This window comes from Penicillium taxi (genome assembly GCF_028828555.1).
Source record: "Penicillium taxi strain IBT 34144 chromosome Unknown utg000003l_segment0_segment0, whole genome shotgun sequence".
Lineage (NCBI taxonomy): Eukaryota > Fungi > Ascomycota > Eurotiomycetes > Eurotiales > Aspergillaceae > Penicillium > Penicillium taxi.
In genome coordinates this window covers 3,103,043-3,123,963 of record NW_026643205.1, presented here as the reverse complement: position 1 = coordinate 3,123,963, position 20,921 = coordinate 3,103,043, and the positions used below count along the sequence as shown (strand labels likewise).

Below are 20,921 nucleotides of genomic sequence, written 5' to 3'. Positions count from 1 at the left end.
TCTTCCAAAAGTCAAACACTCTTCCCCAGTTCCTTCCTTGACAAATAAAACATTCCATTCTTTCTATTACTTTCCTATTTCTTAAATTTCCCTCTGAAGACCATGTCAAGTCTACTACCAACGACACTTCATGACTCTCCTTACCTCACTCATTCCTCAATGTCTAGCAGGACTGTCTTGTGCGAAGTTGAAGAGAAACATGACACCAATAAACCCGAGCCCCGACTTAGCATTCGACAACGTCTCAAGCACTTTACATGGGCCTGGTACACTCTCACCATGAGTACGGGCGGTTTAGCCCTCCTCATAGCAAACCAGCCGAACCGGTTCCTTGGGCTTGACACGATTGGATTGATAATATATATAATTAACCTCGTTATGTTTGCAATGAACACTTCGTTACTCTGCACTCGCTTCTACATCCATGGAGGATTCCTCACATCTCTCACCCACGAACGTGAGGGTCCCTTCTTCCCAACATTCTGGCTCTCAATCGCAACCATGATAATGGGGCTAGAGAAGTACTTCGGAAAGAATCCTACTGCATCATTTTCCATATTCATGGAAGTTCTCTTCTGGATTTATACCGGCTGCACCTTTGCCTTAGCTGTGGTTCAATACTCCTTCGTCTTTTCATCCGTCACATACAAGCTACAAAGTATGATGCCTTCATGGATCCTACCAGCTTTTCCCATCATGCTAAGTGGGACAATCGCATCTGTCGTCGCTGGAAGTCAGCCAGGTCCTGCGGCTATCCGAATAGTTGCGGCTGGTATCACCTTCCAAGGCCTGGGCCTATCGATAAGCTTCATGATGTATGCCCATTACATCGGTCGGTTAATGGAATCGGGTCTTCCATCTCGAGAACACAGACCTGGCATGTTTATCTGTGTTGGCCCACCATCTTTCACAGCTCTGGCACTGATCGGCATGGCACAGAGCCTGCCACCGACATTTCATGTGATGGGCAGCGAAGATACAGCGGCAGATGGACGCGTGCTCGAGCTATTAGCACTAGCAGCTGGAGCATTTCTCTGGGCGCTGAGTCTATGGTTCTTTTTCATTGCAACAATTGCCGTTATTCGATCGAGGCCATCTTCCTTCCACCTGAACTGGTGGGCCATGGTCTTCCCCAATACGGGTTTCACCATCGCAACTATCACATTGGGCAATGCATTTGAGAGCGCCGCTATCAGAGGCGTTGGATCAGCATTGTCTATTTGCATCATCTGTCTGTGGTCGTTTGTATTTTTCAATCACGTTCGGGCTGTGATTCGGCGGGATATAATGTCTCCTGGCAAGGATGAAGATGTGACTGATTAAGCAGTATGAAAGAACTAGATTGGGGCGTTATTGTTACTGCATTTCGGGACTATGATTAGGAGTTTGAGGAGATTCTTTCTCTTGGTTGCATCTTAGCTAGAATAATAAAACTGTCTTCATCTGATACATATCCCTCTTCGTATTATTCACCTCCGGGCCATTTAATCCCTTCAATATTCGTTTTTTCATATGCAATGCCTTACTATACAATAGATGGGTTCGTATATCGAAATACATCTCACAGCTACCCAACATCTAGAATATGAAAGCCTTCTTGATCCTTGGAAGCCTCAATCAACTACTATGAACAAGTCGAATCTCCGTGTTTCCGGGCTCCCACTCCCGCAGACCCTCCCCGACACTATACCAGAAGCGTAACCGCACACACTCCTTCCTCGCAGCATCGATATCGCCTCGCTCAAATGCTTCCGCCAGAATACGGATACACTGTCTAATTCGCGAATCATTATCAACCTTCAATGCATCGATCTCCGCCTGCGCTTCAGGCGACGCTCCAACTTCTTCAATCGTCTCCTGAACATCCATGACCTCCATCAACGTCTCTGGGTCGAGCGCATGCTTTGAGGCTCCATCTTCGGCTGTGACATCGACACTGTGCCATTCGCGGAGAAGATATTGTGCCCGGTGGAGTGGATCTAGTAGTGTGCGATATGCCTCGTTGATACGGGCAGATAATGCTTCGGCATGTTGCTTAGTCTCACCGGAGGGATACTTGTCCGGATGAATGAGGCTTTGAATCTGGAGGAATTCACGGCGAAGATCGCTGGCTGGGATCTCGAATGGCGAGGCTGGTGGTGGGCCTGCTGGAAGTGTGCGGGGGAATATTGTGTAGTGGTTTGTGATGTCGGGGGCTCCCGATATTGTTGATTCGCCTGCTGATGTCGTTTGTGACGAGGTTTTGATAGAAGCGTATCGGCGGTTCATGGGTTGTGCCCCGATGAAATCTCGTGCTTGGATGTATGTCTGGGCTTGAGCTGGGTTGCAGCGGCGAAGTCTATAGGTATCACGTAGACTTGCGCTTGTGTTGATCAACCTTGACAGGATGGATGATATATTAAACTGTGATTTTAATGGCCGAGAGAGGTGCCGAGCCATATTCGGTGAGAGCGACGCCATTATGGAATATTTGTGGAAGAAAAAGCAGCTCTTGGAGAAGTAAAAAAGACTGACTTAACATATTACGTCATCCCGGACTTATTTAGTTAACTAGTTAAAGTATTTCACCACTGAACGGGTCACACTACTGAACGGGTCAGTTTGACCCACTTATTTTTATGAATCCCAATAACTCCATTATTTACTATGTAATATAGTAAAAAAAAACTACTGAATGGGCCTACTAGGACAGGTTTCCCTCCTATGTCCAGGTGTCTTACATATCCCACACCGGCGTTGGGTTACAGGCGCCCTTACAGGCGCCTGGCCCTCTTGTAAATTGGCATCATTAAGTTTAGGGCCACCATTCGACGCGTCAACCAGGTCTAATCCCTCCTGAATTGTAAGACCCCCTACTACTGTTAATTGACGATTCGGACGTTCTTTTTGTTTTTTCTTTTTCTCATGGGCGGCGCGTAAATCTCTGTTTTCCAGGCGTAAGAGAGCATTCTCTTGATATAGGTAATTTGCACCCTTTACTATCTGGTCTAATGCTCTCTTAGATGGTGTTGGTGGCGTTCGAGATACAGTGCGTAATATAGCTTGGTGTTGACGTCGTAAATCTTTCTGCGTCCTAGGCGTCTTAGGTGTCCAATTTCGACTTGAATCGCTTCCTATAGAGGGTGGTGGTGGTGGTGTATCGACGCGCATAGTAAGCTTTTTTAACACCCTAGTAGGGTCAAGTGGCACGATTCCAGTTGCAGCAAACGCATTAGAAGCAGATGCAAATGCTTCAATACGCGCAGTAGGATATATCTCTAGGAAATCTCCTTTACTAATGTGGGAAAAACCAAGCTCTACTCTAGACTCAACCAGCCGAGAATAAGAGCGTTTTAACACCGCAAAACACCCAACATCAAGAGGTTGAAGAAGATGAGACGCATGCGCAGGCATACATAATGGTATAATATCATGCTCCTGGCAGATTTTGTCGAAATCAGGTGTTAAATGGCTACCATGGCCATCTAAGATCAGAAGGCGATACCGTCCTTTAGTACGAGCAGTAGCAGGTATAAAGAGCTTTTCAAGCCAACGGAGCCCTATTTGATTTGATGTCCAGCCATTAGGACTAATCTCAAGACGCCAATTAGGTGGTAAACCTAGATCAGGAGCAAACCAGCTCTGCATCATCACCTTACCCTTAAAGATAATACAGGGTGGAGGTGCGTAACTAGACGCGCCTAAACACTCTATCACAGTAACCCATTCCCGGTTACCAGGCTGTTTTTTTGCGCGTTTACCATAATAACCAGCTCTAGTAACCACTCTCGCGGTCGCACATCGTCCCATCGCAAACCCAGTCTCGTCAAAATTATAGATATCGTCGGTGGTGATACCATATTTTGCGATCGTGTTTTCAACCAGTTTGAACCAATTATTGATCACATTATAGTCCTCTTGACGCGCACGTGTAAAATCGCGCGGTGTTGAATAGGTCGTCTTAAGTTCAGGTAAACGCGTCGCAAACCTAGTAACCCAGTTTTTACCGATCGTAAGAGGAGGGTTGGTTCCGCGGTCGGCGAGTAGGATATTAGCCATTCTACCAACATCTTTAGTTCTAGGAGCACAGCCGCGATCATCTAGAGAGACGACCCATTGAAGTAATGAATCCTCTTCAGATTCAGTCAGTTTAGACTGCGGTGGGTGTGTTTCAAGACGAAATTGGACACCAGAATGGCGGCGTTGGAGGGTTGAAAATGGTATATTAAACATAGCTGCAGCTTTACGCATTGATGATATATCGCCATTCTTGTAAGCTTGGTAAGCTAATAAGACCCTATTCTCCTGATCCTGTTTGTCTTGGACATATAGAGCATTTAGGGGGGGCATGGTGGGTAGTTGAAAATGGAAACACCAGACTGACGCGTAAAATTGATGGGGTGACCCGTTCAGTAGTGTGACCCGTTCAGTGGTGAAATACTTTAATAAATATCTAACTAAATATAGCAAATACACAGAGGATGCAGTATTAGATTAAGAAAACATTGCTTGATCTAGATAATATGGGCTAAAAGGTATCAAAAAAGGTATCGGTTAAAAGAGAGCATCCTTTGACCTCACGGTCTTCACGGTCCTCGCTTGGTATGGTGGTGGTACAATATCACTTCGCTTTTGGTAATATCACTCGTATCCCCAGATCTTCACTGTGCGATCGTGACCGCTGCTGGCAATCCACTTCGCATCCTCACTGATATCAGTACTCAAGACGTTGCCGGAGTGACCTTCCAGCTTTTTCACAGGTTCCCAGTCATCACAACCCCAGATCTTCACTGTTTTGTCGAATCCAGCAGACAAGAAGAAAGTTCCGGCATTTTTTGGCTGTAGTCCTTGCCACATACGTCCGGTATCTTTTCTATCAGCTGATTCGTCTTTAGGTGGCGCTTTAGGTCGTGCGAAGGTCGCCGATCCGTTGCCCTTATACCAGCGTACATCCGTCACAACACTGCTGTGTGCACCAACTTGAGCGGTACATTTTGATTGGCGTAGATCCCAGCATTTGACCCAGCCATCGGCAGAGGCGGTAAGCAGGCGAGTCGCATCGGGATGCCAGTCAATGCTGTAGATTTCGCCCATATGGCCGTGGAGGGCCATCACCCGTCGTCCAGTGCGGAGATCCCAGATATATCCATGACTATCTAAGCCACCACTGGCTACGAGCGAACCATCTTTATTGAACGATACAGCATAAACTTCGAGTGAGTGGCCTTCCTGGTAGAGGAGTTCCTGTTGTGTCTCAATGTCCCACAACCTCCAGGTGTAATCGTAAGAGGCCGAGGCCGCGTAACGACCCATAGGATGAAATTCGGTGCGGCAAACACGCCCTGTGTGACCGCGGAGTGTTGCCAGAGGCTTCTTTGAGTCGAGCGACCAAAGATTTACATCTCCTTCGCCTCCTCCGGAAATCAAGTTGACGGTTGACGAAGAACTAGCTCCTGGGTGCCATGCGATTCCTCCAACTCGGTCTTTGTGTCCTCCCGCCAAAACCAACTTCTCCTCCAGATTTGGCACGCTGTATAACTTGATGTTACCACTCCAACTTCCTGTCGCCAAAATTTGTCCATCAGGCGAAAAGCGACAGATACTGATTGGGCGGTTGTCCGAATTTAGAGATCCGTACAATTTGACCTCATTAAGCTTGGGGTAGATGGCCTGGCGTTGACGCTGATGTTCCTTAAGTGGGATCTTTGCCTCTTCCTTAAGGCGATTGATTCTGTTTCGGGCTTGGTGAAGAGAAAAAATGGCAATAGTCTTTCGGGCAGCCAGGAGCTCGTCTGGGCCTTGTGTAAAGAACTCCTCATTCTTGGGGTCTCCTTCCCCTGCAACTTCTTCCTGTGGTGTGGCTGCGTCTTCCATTGGTACATCTCTTTCCGACAAAACCATTAAAACCTCGCGCAATCGGTCTCGACGTTGGATGTTGGGTTCACCGAAAAGCATTATGGGTTCTCCGAGCTCTCGCAATCGCATGCGCACCCGAGCATCGTCCGTCGGCACGATCATTGCTTCAGCCCTTTTCTTGCGCTCGAGCGATAGTTCATAGATCTCTCGCACTCGTGCTTTGGCATTCACATCATCAGCTAGTTCCTCAACATCATCTTGCATGGCTGTAATAACACGTTTAGTATATGAAATATGTGACACAGTTAGAACCGTGACATACCAATATCCGCCATGCTGTTACCTTCGTCGGTGGAATCCTGGTCATCAGTCACAAGTCAGTTTAAAAGTGGACTTCAAATTTTATAGGTTGTGCCCAGGTTTGACTTCAGCCTGCCAGAAGCTCAAAACGCGCTGGGATCTGGTAAACCGCTTACCTCGACATAGGCTCTCCGCGATGGATGCATCATCTTGGCGGGTCAGATAAAATGAACTGCCAAATTGGCGTGGTATTGAACGCGACTGAGATTGAAAAATGAATTGGGTGTTGAAAACAGATTCGAAGGTAGAGAATGGAAGGTGAGATGTGAAAGGTGAAATGAAATAGTAGATGGAAGGTGTTGGCAGAACTGACTGATAAGAAATTTACCACAGCTATCAACATCAAGGGCGGTCAATTGCGATAAGAACTTTATGTCGTTTAATTTTAGAGCTATACTCCGTACATCATATCATTCCTTTTCCCAATAGATGCTCCTTTGACCTTTAAGATCAGTGGGTCGAGAACTCCCTGCCATGGTCCTTTCAATTGTCAATAGTCGAGCGCCCTGCAGCCTCCAGACCCTCCAAACCCTTGTTTGCGACGGCATCTCCTGTCTACCACAGTCTGGTCTCGTTTCGTCCGGTGCTCGCTCCCGACCCTGGTCTAATACCAATGGCTCTCATGCTCTACAACTGAACCGCGGTATCCGGAAAGCATTCAGTTCAACTCCGGCTCGTCAGCTCGATCCCAAATCTTCCAATATATCCTACCGGGTTGCTGCCTCGTCATCCGGTAAAGGCCGCCGCTTCAACCCACTTCAGAATCACTATAATTTCGACGCCAGCAAACATGATTCAATAGGTGTTTCTCATGACAAGAACATCGCTACCCGCCGACAGGATCGCCCTGACTCCGGCGAAGATGCTTTCTTTGTGAGCCGAATAGGCAAAGACCCTGCACCGAATTATGTCGCTTTTGCTGTCGCAGACGGTGTCGGCGGCTGGAATGAATCTCGCGTTGACCCGGCTGATTTTTCGCATGGAATATGCAGCTATATGGCACACTCTGCGCTGACCTGGGACAAGCCTTCCGATAAGCTACGGCCTATGCAGTTGTTGCGAGAGGGCTATGACCGCCTGTGTAATGACCCTAGTGTCAGAGCCGGTGGTAGTACCGCCTCTGTAGGTGTCGGTCTCCCGGGTGGTCATGTTGAGCTCGCAAACCTAGGTGATTCAGGCTCCGTCTTATTTCGACTCGCAGCTGTGCACCATTACTCCACCCCTCAAACTCATGCCTTCAATACACCTTATCAACTTAGTAAAATTCCACCGCGCATGCGCGCCCAGTCAAATATATTTGGTGGTGGTTGTCTAGAAGACTTTCCCGAAGATGCGGCTATAAGCAATCTCCAGATGCAGCATGGTGACGTGCTCATACTTGCCACAGATGGTGTCTTTGATAACCTCAATAACCAAGATCTACTCAAGATTGTTTCGAGTCGCATGATTGTCACTGGAGCCTGGAGTGTCACATCCGAGTATGCAGTTCATACATCGAATAGCTTAGGTGCTCTCACTGCTCCTGGTGGTATCATTGCAACTCCAACGCAGGATTCCTCGTCTGATTCTTCTTCTGAGAGTATGACCCTCCAGGCAGTCCTTGCTGCTTCCATTGCTAGTGAAGCAAAGATTGCTAGCGTTAATACCCGCCGTGACGGTCCCTTCGCCAAAGAAGCTCAGCGCTATCTTCCCGGTGATTACTACCGCGGCGGTAAAGTCGATGATATCTGCGTTTTGGCTGTCGTGGCAGTGGATGAAAGTTTGACTGCTTAGCCTTCAGGATAAACAACATTGATCTATCTAAGGCTGTGTCTATTCTATGTAGTTTACGACACGAAGTGAGAGATGTGGTATACTTTTGATCTACATTGATCTAAATGCATTGAAGGCGCTGTGGCTCTTTGTTATTTTGGTATTGGTGGCTTCTGTTTTATAAAATCATCATGTTGTTCCTAGATTATTCCAGTGTGTGATACCTTGTAGTATATAATAGTATTTGGGCAACTGATTCAACGTTGGAATTAATCGAGGGCTATCTCTCTACTTACCTGTCTGGTACCTAGGTAGGCTTATATGTATAGGAAGAGATCTTGAACCTTGGAATGGCCTTTGATATTTATTACCTGCATATCTATGTAAGATCTGATGAAGTTTTACGTAGGCGGGTATAGAAAGTATCGATATCTTTTACCTGGCATTCATCTCAGAGAGCAGAGCCATCCGTTATACCTAGGTAGTATGTATATTGGGATACATTGAGACATGTTTCATTGACTCGAACAAAAATAAAAGAACATTTTGCTAGCCTAAGCCAGCAGCCCCAGATTCCAGATGCTACAGGGCGAACGGTGGCGGAAGACACGGATGGTAGAAACAGAGACGTCAGACATCAGACATCACAAAGTACACAAGTTGTAGATAAAAAAACAGATCAAAGAGAAAGCGAGGGCCGGAGCATACTTATGCGCTGGCCTCCACGGTCTTCTCCTCAGTGTTCTCACCAGTGTTCTCCTCGGTCTTTTCCTCGGTTTTTTCCTCGGTCTTTTCCTCGATCTTGTCCTCGACCTTCTCTTCGGTCTTCTCATCAATCTTCTCCTCAGACTCCGCCTCCACGTCCGGCATTGGGGTATCATCGTCCACGGTTTTACTCTCGAGCTCCTTATCCTCTTCAGTATCCACCTTGGGGGTGTCCACGGTCTCATCGTCTTTGTGACCATTCGAGTTGGGCTTCACATCCTTGTCGGAGGTCGCGGGAACATCCACGTCAAGGGCGCTCTTCCAGCTTGACAAGATGTTCATGGCACGGTGGCGGAAGTTAAACTCTTCGTCGCGGGGGATAGAGTTGAGCTTGACAATCATCTTCAGAACCTTGTTGATCTTGGTCAGGCGGATGATCGAGACTTCAAGATCAACGTGCTTTTCGAGCTTATCGAAGTAAGTGGCCATGGTGGCCATTTCCTCTTCCTGTGGAGGCAGCTCTCGGGAGATGAAGCCTTTCTGGAGCTTGTGGCGAAGGAAAAGAACTAACAAAAAGTCAGCCATATCGTTGATATTGACGAAGGGGTGACTTAAACGTTACCTTCTTTCTCCTTTCGCTTGCGTAATTCTTCCGGATCAATTTGCTTTTCTTGTGCTTTGGGCTCGGGGACTGCCTCCTCATCACTGGCAGCGGCCTTCTTCTTGGGGGCGACCCGCTTAGACTTACTGGCCGGAGTCTTCTTTTCCTCGGCAGGAGGCTTGGGGGTTGAGAGCTTAAGCTTTGTGTTAGCCTTGGGAGTTTTGGCGGCAGGCTGTAGATAAATATGTCTCAGTTTCAAAAGCTAGTCGCGGAATTCTATTTGAATGAGAACGTACCTTATCGGCCTCAGCATCAGTCTCGACTTCCTTCTTACGTTTCTTCGAGGGCTTGGACTTCTTTGCATCCGCCTCCTCAGTCTCCACATCAGTCTCAGCGGCCTTGCTTTTACGCTTGCCCTTCTTGTCGGCCTTAGCTTTGGCCTTGGCCTCTTCGGCCTCTTCGGCCTCTTGTTCTTCAATTTCTTGTTGCAAAGCAACCTCGTGATCCGCCAAAAGTTTCTTGAAGTACTTGAGGGGGTGGCCCTCGGCGGCGACTTTGTAAGCAGCAATCAGCGACTTGGCCTTATTCTTCTCGCTGACATCTTTGCAGTCAGCCGGGTCGAGTGGAGTCAATTGGGTGTTCGGGATCCATGCGCTATCAATCCAGTCAATAATTATCAGGTCCAAGTAGGCTTCTGTTTTGGACTTACAACTCGTTGGTTCCAAAGAACATGACCGGGAATGTGCGCTCATGCGCACGCTTTCCATCATCTGCGTAGTCGGCGCGGTATGTGCCGTCGCTCTGCTTTGCAGTCACGGGGCGGTTTTCCAGAATGGGCTCTGGGAGCATTTCATCATCGCAAACGATGGCGGGCCACGGCGCATAGCTGCGCAGACGCGCCAAGTAGTAGTCACCAGGCTTAGCGTCGAGAACGATACGAGTCTGGGACTTCTTGCGGTTCAGCTTATTGGCGCCAGACGATTGGCGTCGGTTGTTGGATTTCTTCACTGCGGGAGTCCCGTTTGCCTCAGGCTCAGCAATCGCAGCAGCTGTGCTCTCATCCTCGCCTTTGGAATCAGGCGCATTGTCGGAGCTAGAAGCCTTATCTGCATCAGATTCGGTTTCTTTTTTCTCGTCTGTAGCGGCGGAAGTTTCTAGAGGTATAACGCGGGTCAGCGGATTCTGGTCGCACAAAATGTGAAATTGACCAAGGTGCGAAGCTTCAAGCTTCTGCTTGATTAGCGGTCGTGATGGGAAAATTATTGCTTACCAGTCTTCTCCTCAGTGGCGGGGACAGTCGCAGTCTCGTTCTCAGTTACAGTCACGTTCTCCTTCTCGGTGGGCTTCTCGGCAGTCGACGTGCTCACAGGCTCGACAGCCTCGGGAGTGGTAACATGATCATCTTCAGCCATAATGGCAAAGATAAAGAGACCAGATTTGTGCTGTGAATCAGAACCGATTCAGGGATTGGGAGCGGGTAGAATGGTTGGAATTGGTTAGGGGGAGTGGTTGTTGAGAAGATGTGGAGAAGGAAGAGTCGCGCAGATACCGCGGGTAGTGGACGCGTTGGGTTTGAGCGGAAACCGCAATGACCTCACGCCTCGCAGCTATTCACCACCACAACGGCAGAATTTGCATATTCTGAAATCTTTGATATTATTATTATGAAATTGGCTGCGTCAAGTCAAGGCTCATTGATTTCAATGTTGTGCAGGTCTTCATACTCAAGAGCATGACCCAGGTTTCACAATTTCTGATCATTGTCTGAACCTATAATAATTTAATTAGCTAGCAGGTCTGCAGGAGAGACCCAGACACTACCCTCAGGGCTAGGTATAGAGCCTTACTTGGAAAGGAGTAAATATTTCGGCTTATGGTTGAAATTGAAGCTCAATAGCTTCCGGTCTGATCGATGTTTGATACCAGGGTAATAGGTAAGATTTGGCTGAGATGTAATCCATGACTGTCAATAAGTACTATCGCGTCTCTGATACGTCACTTTTTAATGGACTTTTAACTTGAGTCAGTCACAGAGTATCAATCCGGGCAGCTTGTTGGTTTGGAGATGAAGCTCAGACAATCATAAAATATTCTAGAGCTAGATGAACATGACACTACTCTGCTTACAGTACTTGAAACTAGAGCTTCAATATCAAGGAAGACAGTAAAAAATGCTTTGATAAGACCTGTGGCTGTGCTGCTCTACTCTGTACATACGTACATTGTCGCTGCATCGTATTGTAATAATGGATTCAGATGTTAGGATTAGGATAATAATGATGTACAAGTCAACAAAGCAATGTGCTAGGTTTATAGGAGGTATCACAATCCAGCTAAGCACGCAGGTTGCCTCAGCTCTCCTCCACTCGAGTCTTAATCTCCGGATATATGCATCATTCGAGCCACTGAAGGATCTGGCTTTTGAGTGCGAACCAGCCAGAGGAAATAATCCTCTACTGGCAGCAGGTTTAACAGTATTTTATTGGACCACCAACCTAAACCACAGACCAAGGTTCCAACAACAGCATCCAGAATAAAGTGGTTAGCTGTGGTCACAATAGCTACCAGAATAATGAATTGGTAGAGGAAACCAAGCACCAAGCAGATCAGGCGATACCAGGAAGGTATGTGACAAACAATACCCAGTGGCAATCGAGTGTGAAGAACACGAATATGACGAGATGGAAGAGGGATGGTCATAATAGTGAGGCCGATCAATAACGAGTATCCAAAGTGCAAAGATGGCATTGCTGCTACAGAGTCTGTTAGATGAAATTTCCCAAATTGTGATCACACTCCACAACCCTACTTAATCACTTACCATATTGGTTGCAGAAGCGGTTTTGAGTCCACACGCTGCCTGCTCCGTTGACGCCATGGACCGTATCCACAAATCCAAAACTGCGGCCAAGATCAGACTCCGGTCCTTCTGGAGTGGAATCACTGAGAAGCCGTGGTGGCATGCACGGCCACACAGTAAAAATAGCAAATGCAAGTAAGTTACAGACTGCCAAGGTCCGTCGCCGAGCTTGATAGAGAAGCGGGCCAGTCGTCGATCCACTCATGTTCCGCAAGTTTCCTGACTGATTGATATGATTACGTGTGGTGGTATAATAATAAAGTCCGACAAGGAAGGCTACTGTGCCAGGTATGTGGATATACGAATAGATCCAGTCGATGCAATTCATGAGGTCGGAATGCTGGAGAAAGTATTTTTGGATTGGGACCTCCAAAAATATCCCCAGCTGCTGTTCCAGCTTTATTAACTGCAAGGCATGTCGCCGGGCCACATCAACGGTGTCTCCCTTAAGTGTGACTGCGGTGAATACTCGGCCGAGTTGGTATATCTATGCAATGTCAGCAGACATGTCTTTTGTGTTGCTTCCTCATAGTCAACTACCCAATAAACCAAAGCCCAGTACCAACACTCGACCAGAAATGGAACCTTTCGAAGAATGCGACTGAGCAGTCGGTCATGAAAGATGGTAGTGTTGGGAGATGTTACGCTGAAAGACAAGCCAAAAAGTTTCAACTGCCGCTTGTGCCATTGGGCATCTGGCGAGAAAGATAACCGAAATTCAGGTCGAGGGCTCAAGAGATCAATGTTGGACGTTGGGCTGGAACATACTGACTCCAGTGAATCGTGAGAGAGTGTTCGCACATAGCTACTGGATCGTCGAAAAGACTTCTGAAATAGTGATGAAGAAGGGTTTCTGTTAATCCAAGTTCCTCCAAAAAGTACAACAACGATCACCAGTGGTTCCAAGGCCGCCCCAATACCCATAATGCGTGATAACAATTCAAAGCGAAAGTATTAAATAGAAGGGGACCCAGGAGAGGGAGTGGACTTTTTCAGGACCAAGAAACTGTCATAAGAATCGAACTGTAAGTGATGACTGTAGATAACAGGACTTTACAGCCAATAGTGGTATTGAAGACATCATTTGAGCGGTTCAGCGGTTTTCAAGGTTGGAAACCACCGGCCTCGTAACTACTTCTCTGCCAAGGCAAGAGCAGGGGGATCCAGTAGCCAAAGTTGGATCAAATCCAATCCATATATAGGTTCTGGTAGTTCTTTAATGACGCTAAATCCTAGAAGTTGTGAATTTAATCCAAGCTTTAGTTCGAGCCACCGTTTGTACCTCGGGTTGTTTTCTATAGATCCTATCATACCACCATGGATAATTATCATGCTATAACTTCCCAGGTTTGTTAACTCGGACATTTATAATCTCTACATTTGTCGTCGTCTAACACTTCAACTTAATCTACTCACCGGTATGGACGAGCTTATCTATCAAGTAAGTGGGTAGATCTACAGTCAAATAAGCATTTCCAAGGTTTCGGCAACAACCGTAGAAGTAGTCTACACACCTGTGCATAGATGACATTAACCAATATATTGAAAGGATAATCTTGAACGTAAGAAGAAAGCCGAAATTGATTACTATGTACATTACTAGGTACATTACTAGGTACATGTAATTCAGATATCGTGTGCCTTGGTACGGAGTAATATATGGTCGAATAAACTTATCAATTCTATCTACATTCTGAGGACTAAAGATATTGGGAGTGATGTGATCAGTCAGCCAAGTCCGCGAAAAGCAGGTCTTATCTTCCAAGTTCCTCGCCAGCTGTACTACCTAGGAATCTAATTTATTTCAATAAGAGAGACTTGAAGGCATCTGCACCCTCTATATCAATATAAAGCCAAGGCTTAATAGCCTCTATTTCCATCAATCAAAACGCACGATCGTCAGTCACCAAACCACGTAACAAAAAATAGTATTTTCACCACCAAAAAGGTTCGCTCTTCAATTGCCTTGATATGTTTGTGACTAAGACGGCCTCGGAATTCAGCCTGGCAGCGAAATTCGCCGCGTTGGTGCTCTTTCAACACAAATTGAGAAAGTATTCCCAATGAAAACAACTGAGTATTCTCCTGTGCCTAGTTATGGCTGATTCTAATGCTGTATAGTAAATTACAGGAAATACCTGAATTAGGTGACTAATTAGCTTCGTATTTCACCCTTAAATAATAAATGACTCTAGATCATCTATCTGAAATTAGTCGAGTATTATTGGAAGATGGAAGTACATATAGTTTTAAAACAATGGGACCTGATGTTTGGAAAGCCTGGAGTCGTTGGTGCAGCGCAGACGCGGAGGAAAATTGCTCTGCTCTGATGATTTCAGTCTAGCCCGATGCATGTCAAGAAGGCAAACCAGATCGATATGGCTCGTATGCAAGGAGGATTCGATCCACTATTGGTTTCGATTGCTGTTTGGCCGTTTCCAGAAATCTTGCAAAACTTGGTAACAGGATGGTGGGGGTTGCCGGTAACATCCTATTCGAGCAAGCATGTTTAGAAATAATCCTCGCTTGTGGGACCGTTGTCAAAGATATGATTCGCTTCAATTTTCCTACCTTGGTGCCTCAGGAATGAGGGTCTTGATCTTCGTACGAGAACATGAAGTCTCGATGAGCTGCGAAAGTTTACCCTTTGTCCAAATGGGACCCTAGATGACTGGGAAGTTTTGTCCCAATGTTGCCCGAGGTCTTCCACAAAATATTGGATATACGAAGGCTTAATCTGGTTAGTGCCGTATTTGAAATACACGTAAACATACACTCGCAGGTGTCCAATCAATAATTTCTAAACCTCATTCTCCAAGGTTGCCGATGATAGACCAGAATATCCACAGGGATGATCTGCAATAATATATTTGATTTTTAAGCGAGCTGTAAGCTAGGTAGTAGTAGTAGTAGTAGTATTAAATAGACTCTGGGATGCTCAGGTGTCACTGAAGAACCTGGGCAGTGTAAAAAAAAAAAGTGCGGATAATAGTAGTAAATTAAACAACCTGGTATTTACTAATTCTACTAGGTAACACTGTACATCCAACAATATGGAAGACATCAATAACCTCCAGGGCTTGGAATGCACCAACCTTGGAATCATCAATGTAAGGGGTATACACCGAAAAATGCCGATAAGTTCAGTCAAATGCCCGGACGAATAAACTGTCATGAGGTCACCCCCGAAGACTTACCTGTATCCACAGCCACCTATACTCCCGATGTCTGTAAAGCTGAGTTCTAGTCTACCAAGTCTAGCTTGTCTGCAGCAGTGTTGATTCGTCGCTACCAAGCTGAATCTCTTTCCCGGTCAGCGGCATAGTTAGGGCTGATGCGCCAAGACGTCTTTGAAACTTGGCCATCTACTTTACCATTTTCAACTTTAACTCTCAGTTTATTCTCCTACTTGTCTTTACTTCTTTCTCTGGGGTGGATGTTGATGCATCGTTCCACCCGTAATATTACCTGTGGACACCTAAACAACGTTAAACACCCTTGAATCATCTTGGGATCGACTTTCGGATATTGAACCTCGCCCTGATTTCATGAGTTTTCTTTCCATACCAGACTTCAGTGAATCTGCTCTACGAGCCCCCAGAACTCGATAGTGAATTATTATGTTTCAAAGTCATGTCGAAGGGCATGGCGCCTCATGGGGTCATGACTGGCGCTCGTCGGACGCCTTTATCGTCAGTACGATGGGGCTGGCATTATTCACTGGTATGTGACACCGCGCGCAACTTGGATGCTTATGTATACTGACTTTCACCTAATTTTTGCGGTGACTTTTAGATGAACTGCTTTTTGCATTCATGCTACCTTTGTTACCTACTATGCTAGAGAATCGAATTGGCTTAGACCCATCTCTGACCCAGAGGTATACATCTATCTTCCTAGCTGAAGGCGCGCTTGTGTCTATTCTATCAAGCCCATTTATCGGGTCAATGACCGAGGGGATCTCTAGCAAGAAGACGCTTTTATTGGCCCTCCTCATGCTGGCCTTGATCAGTACTGCCTTCTTATCGCTCACACGCCAGTGTATGTATATTCTGTTTATTTCTTGTGATTCAATACCACGCCCAAGATCAAGCTGACTGGATGAACAGTGGTATGGCTATTTGTTGGTCGATTTTTCCAATGTCTTACTAGCAATGCCTTGTGGATTGTGGGGATGGCAACCATGGCTGAGAATCTTGGAACAGAGAACATGGGCAAGATCGCCGGCCTTTCATCCACACTCACAGCTGCGGGCACCGCTGCTGGGCCGGTTCTCGCAGGATTGCTGTTTGAAATGGGAGGCTACTGGTGCGCGTGGGCAGGTGCACTGGCTTTTCTCATGGCGGATATCGTCATGCGTCTTATTATGGTAGAAAAGCCTGTAGACCCTCAGCAAGTGACAGAGAATCTGGAGCAAGGCCCTCTTTTACAAGATGGGCCTCCAGTTGAGCAGGCCAATCGTTCACTCTCTTCATGGCGCTTTCATGTTTGTGTTTTCCGCGAACCCCTTTTCTCTGCGGGGGTTTTCTGTGCTTACGCTTATGCTGTGATGATTGGCTCTTTCGAAAGTACTCTAGTTGTACACGTGAGAATGGCATTTGGATGGGGAGCTCTTCGTGCCGGATTCTTGTTGGCATTGATCCAGGGGCCTGGCATTGCATTGGCAGCGCCAGTAGGTTGGATGAAAGACCGGATAGGGTCTCGGACTCCAACTACGGTAGGATTTTTTAGTTTAATACCTTTCATCGTGCTCTTGGGGGTCCTCAGCGATGATTTATTTCCATGGGTGAAAGAAGCCTGGGGAAAGAGCCTATACGTGGTCTGTACCGCAATGACCGGATGTTTATTATCTCTTCTCAGTGGGGTGGGCACGATGCAGGCAACTGGTGAGTGAAACCTGATCAAAAACAGTAACAAGCTAATATTAATCCGTATAGAAACAATTGACGCCCTCGAAGTGCGCGAGCCTGGTAAATTTGGTCCTAACGGGGGCTTTACTCGCGCTCTAGCCGTGATTAATATGACTTGGATGGCAGGTCTTATAACAGGTCCCCTTCTAGCGGAGTTCGTGGTGGGAAGTTTTGGATATTTCGTACTACAATGTTGTCTTGGTAAGTTTCCTCTACACAAGTTCAGAGAGAATGCTTTCTGATCATACTAGGTGTCATCTCACTTGTAGCAGGACTTATGGCTCTGCTTTTCCTGGGCTCTCTTAGACCGAAGTCTGTACCTAGGTAGAGCTGTAATATTAATGTGAAACTTCACGTAGAGGTTTCTGATATTGAGCTTTTGACCCGTGGCAATTATTTGATCTTTTCAACTAAATATGCATGAGGCGCATAAATTCATGATCGAAGAATGGTTCCATCAGATCCTGAAGTATTTATTTTCAGCTATTATACGGAAGGGAAGATTATGGAGGAAGAAGTTGTGCGTAGCCAAGATGGGATGAGAGGCTACTCCGTTTTTCACGCTCCTGAGCATAGAATTTCTGTGAAAACAGTCTTATCATCCTGCGATCAGTCTTTTTCGAAGGTGTACGTGGCACTCGCGTGGCTAGCAAGAACAAAGTCGGAATCATGTAGGGCGGGAGGGATATGGCAAGAACTTCCTTGATGCGTCCTACTTTTTGAGAGGCTGTCGGATCTTGACTTGCATCTTTCAAAAAGAGCTCTTCCGTTTCGGAGTTGTTTTCTGGGTGGCCGCTGAGATACAAGAATGCAGCCAGACAAGGATTTTCTTTGCCATCAATGACGCCGAGAAGGTCCACCACAATGGTATCGTCGGATGTAAGAGATCTCCTTGCAAGGTGCTCGACCTCAATCACATCGATTCGACACCCGTCTAGCTTTACAATTGTGTCTTTCCGCCCAATATACTCGATCTGTCCATCATGAGTCCATCGTGCCAGGTCTCCTGATTGATACATGCGAGCAGATTGTCGATCTGGATGAAGCTCGTTCAGCCAGCACGGAATATTCTCAAGAAATCCAGCTGGCTTTGTGCGGTCTGATGCTTGGTGATCCTGGTCAAGATAGCCCCTTGAAAGATGAGGCCCTTCAATCACTATTTCACCGATAGCACCAATTGGCATCAACTTCTCTGGACATGTCGAATCGACAATCCAAATTGCACCACTAGACGGTCTTCCAATAGTAGCAGGTGAGCTATTGGGGTCATGTACTTTGTTGTTGTAAGCACAGCAAACTGCTGCTTCCCCCATGCCGAATTGATTGATCAATGTTGTCGAGCTTTTAGCCCAGTTTTTCAGAAGATCTTTCGGAAGAGGCTCCCCACCAACGCATAGGATCTTGAGATTTCTCATTGCTTCTGGATCTGCTTTTATGGCCACAGTAGGTGTCAGGAAGGCAATATTGGCGTTAAGCGTTTGAATGTTGCTGGCCAGGTCCTGAACGGTCTTCATCGGCCCCGGCACACAGCAGCAACCTCCTACAATGAGAGGAACCAGGAACTCCAGGTTACTAATGTCAAATGCATAATCATCATAATGCAAAAATCTGGTGTCTTTATTCAGGCCAAGGTTCTGCACGTAGTCTCTAATTGCAGAGGCGTATGACCGGTGCTCTTGTACAATAGCCTTGGGTCTACCAGTACTCCCAGAAGTGAAAAGGACTGTACATGCATTGTATGGCTGAACCACTGGAAGTGGGACGGACTGCGTTTTCATTGGAAGCGTCTGTAGCCATTCAGGGGTGATAACGACCACCGTTTCGATTGTATTGAGAAATTGATCTGCAAACCCAGGGTCACTTAACATGATTTTGGCCTTAGTGCGCTTTATCACTGAGTTGAGATAGGCTGGTGGATTGCTGGAGTGGATTGAGATGTAAGCGCCTCCTGCTCGCAGAATAGCCAATCGAGCTATGATTGCCCATGTTGACTTCTGGAAGCTGCTCAGAACAAAGGTTTCGGGCTTTACGCCCAATTTAGTAAGATGGAGTGCTAGTCGCAGAGACAGATTATCCAAATCCCGGTAAGTCAAGTCGCCATCAAAGGAGCATACTGCAAGCTTTGCTGGATGTCGTTGGCAATTTTCAATGATTAAATCATGCAGGCAGTTGAGCTTAGAAACTGGTTTAGCATGCGTGAGGCTCTTGATTATCTTTCGGTGGAACTCTGAACAATAGTCAATCGCATCAAGCTTGAAGGTCGCAGGATGGGATGTGATTTGACGGAGGACGTGTTGAAAGGTCCACAGCATACTCTCATTCAAGTGATCTGCGACATCTTCCGGATTCCGGATGCTCGCGCTTATTCGGCCGTTGTTTTTCACGACGACAAGCTGGATAGTGCACGATGCAAAAAGTCAAAAGATGAAAGCCAATGCTTCAAACCTCGATGATCTTACCTCTAGGTTTTCACTGAGTGATTTTGATGTAGTCAAAAGTCGGTCTGAAACAGTCAGATATCTCAGTGCTGAAGTGCAGAGGTGAAGCTTTGAAAGTTGAGCCCCATAGGATTGTGAAGAACTCAGCACTCTGTTGGGTTTTTTCATCTCCAGAGTTTCGAGAAGGGACAATATATCCCAATCTGGGTTCACTCGCACCATAAAAGCAATGGATGAGGCAGACCTCAGGTTCAATTCTTCGTCATAGCTCATGTTTGTCACCTCCTCTCGCTGGAAGCAACGAAGGGTAAGAATCCACGCAGCTTTCAAAAAGACTGACTCTTGAATTGGTGTTGACACAAGATTGTCTTGAGTGCCGGACCAGTACTGGCCAAGATCAAGTTCAATAGCATCCCCATACGAGTAAAAAGACAAAGTAGGTGTTCGAGTATTCTGGTAGCTTGTAAAGCTTTCAATAGACGGCATATTTGTGTCCACCAGAATTGGAGCCATGTTTGACAAATCGAAGTGAAGCAAAGGGCAATGGAACTAATGAAGTAGATCAGAGTTTTTTATTGTGGACAAAAGCAAGTCCAGATCTTCCTAAAAAGACATTGAGGGCAAGTACTGTGTAAGCTGGTATTACGTATACCTTGGGAGCTTTCTGTAATGTAACAACGTAAATACAACTGCAGTGCATGTAACTAAATAGTATGTGACTTAATAAATTCGCAAATTCACCCCTCACATATAAGTGTTTCACCCCTCACTTATAGCTTACATCTGCTCGCCGGATTCCCGGTTCAATTTTCAAATTCCGTCATCTCTACTCCTCATATCAAGTAGGCGACGAGCTTAGACTGTGGGCTTGGACCGCCTAGTACTCTGGTAATCGATTTGTTCAGCTGAAAATCAAAATTCCTTTTGATATTTCAAAGGAACTAAATGTAAGTCTTAGCTTTGAATTAAAACCGGAAAATAAAGACGGGTTATAGGCATGCTCATGTAGCGATCTAGAAGCTAAGAGAACTATATAGTTGGACACCATGGAAATATTAATTGGACGTCATAGCACTGATATGCTGTTTGTTTCTTTGTATCAAATACTGTACTAAACGATATGCTGTTCATGGTGTCCACTCTACGTACGGAGTAAATAGCTTCTCCTTTTTACGGCGTCCAGCTACCGATGCCCAGGTGCTCTACTGCGTAGTCTCTCAAGGCAAATAAATTCCCAATACGGTAACAAGATCGGCATATTGGCACTGCGTATCCTGCAGCTTCATCCAAAACTCTTAGACCGCCACTTACTGTTCATAATCAAAGGCAGCTTGGCTCTGTCCTTTCCAATATCATCGTCATCATCATATATCATATATGATACAATTACTGCGGTCCACTTTTAATTAGCTCATCAAGATGAGAGCGGAGATCATAAATCGAGTTTCAAGACCATCGAA

The 20,921-nt window shown here is 46.2% G+C and overlaps 8 protein-coding genes across 8 annotated transcripts; 3 read left to right on the top strand and 5 right to left on the bottom strand.

Moving 5' to 3' along the window:
* Nucleotides 1-159: 159 nt before the first annotated feature.
* N7495_004595 (tellurite-resistance/dicarboxylate transporter family protein) lies at nucleotides 160-1,323 on the top strand (the record flags this gene model as incomplete). The annotated part of the gene is made up of 1 exon (XM_057207246.1): nucleotides 160-1,323. The coding sequence occupies one exon, from the start codon at nucleotides 160-162 to the stop codon at nucleotides 1,321-1,323; it is 1,164 nt and encodes a 387-aa protein (XP_057064926.1).
* A 294-nt stretch (nucleotides 1,324-1,617) lies between these two features.
* Nucleotides 1,618-2,439, bottom strand: N7495_004594 (J-type chaperone JAC1; the record flags this gene model as incomplete). Its single annotated transcript, XM_057207245.1, has 1 exon — nucleotides 1,618-2,439. One exon carries the CDS (start codon nucleotides 2,437-2,439, stop codon nucleotides 1,618-1,620), a length of 822 nt encoding a protein of 273 aa, XP_057064925.1.
* A 2,181-nt stretch (nucleotides 2,440-4,620) lies between these two features.
* On the bottom strand, nucleotides 4,621-6,344 carry N7495_004593 (putative pre-mRNA splicing factor; the record flags this gene model as incomplete). Its single annotated transcript, XM_057207244.1, has 3 exons — nucleotides 4,621-6,101; nucleotides 6,158-6,194; nucleotides 6,312-6,344. The coding sequence occupies 3 exons, from the start codon at nucleotides 6,342-6,344 to the stop codon at nucleotides 4,621-4,623; spliced, it is 1,551 nt and encodes a 516-aa protein (XP_057064924.1).
* A 325-nt stretch (nucleotides 6,345-6,669) lies between these two features.
* ppmA (type 2C protein phosphatase PTC7) lies at nucleotides 6,670-7,968 on the top strand (the record flags this gene model as incomplete). The annotated part of the gene is made up of 1 exon (XM_057207243.1): nucleotides 6,670-7,968. One exon carries the CDS (start codon nucleotides 6,670-6,672, stop codon nucleotides 7,966-7,968), a length of 1,299 nt encoding a protein of 432 aa, XP_057064923.1.
* A 687-nt stretch (nucleotides 7,969-8,655) lies between these two features.
* On the bottom strand, nucleotides 8,656-10,665 carry N7495_004591 (uncharacterized protein; the record flags this gene model as incomplete). The annotated part of the gene is made up of 5 exons (XM_057207242.1): nucleotides 8,656-9,218; nucleotides 9,275-9,485; nucleotides 9,550-9,907; nucleotides 9,963-10,407; nucleotides 10,524-10,665. The coding sequence occupies 5 exons, from the start codon at nucleotides 10,663-10,665 to the stop codon at nucleotides 8,656-8,658; spliced, it is 1,719 nt and encodes a 572-aa protein (XP_057064922.1).
* A 961-nt stretch (nucleotides 10,666-11,626) lies between these two features.
* N7495_004590 (phosphatase PAP2 family protein) lies at nucleotides 11,627-13,037 on the bottom strand (the record flags this gene model as incomplete). Its single annotated transcript, XM_057207241.1, has 3 exons — nucleotides 11,627-12,006; nucleotides 12,075-12,600; nucleotides 12,654-13,037. The coding sequence occupies 3 exons, from the start codon at nucleotides 13,035-13,037 to the stop codon at nucleotides 11,627-11,629; spliced, it is 1,290 nt and encodes a 429-aa protein (XP_057064921.1).
* Nucleotides 13,038-15,733: 2,696 nt separating this feature from the next.
* Nucleotides 15,734-17,351, top strand: N7495_004589 (uncharacterized protein; the record flags this gene model as incomplete). Its single annotated transcript, XM_057207240.1, has 5 exons — nucleotides 15,734-15,836; nucleotides 15,909-16,154; nucleotides 16,223-16,999; nucleotides 17,051-17,224; nucleotides 17,275-17,351. The coding sequence occupies 5 exons, from the start codon at nucleotides 15,734-15,736 to the stop codon at nucleotides 17,349-17,351; spliced, it is 1,377 nt and encodes a 458-aa protein (XP_057064920.1).
* A 175-nt stretch (nucleotides 17,352-17,526) lies between these two features.
* N7495_004588 (non-ribosomal peptide synthetase) lies at nucleotides 17,527-19,974 on the bottom strand (the record flags this gene model as incomplete). The annotated part of the gene is made up of 2 exons (XM_057207239.1): nucleotides 17,527-19,416; nucleotides 19,483-19,974. 2 exons carry the CDS (start codon nucleotides 19,972-19,974, stop codon nucleotides 17,527-17,529), a joined length of 2,382 nt encoding a protein of 793 aa, XP_057064919.1.
* Between the last annotated feature and the right edge of the window lie 947 nt (nucleotides 19,975-20,921).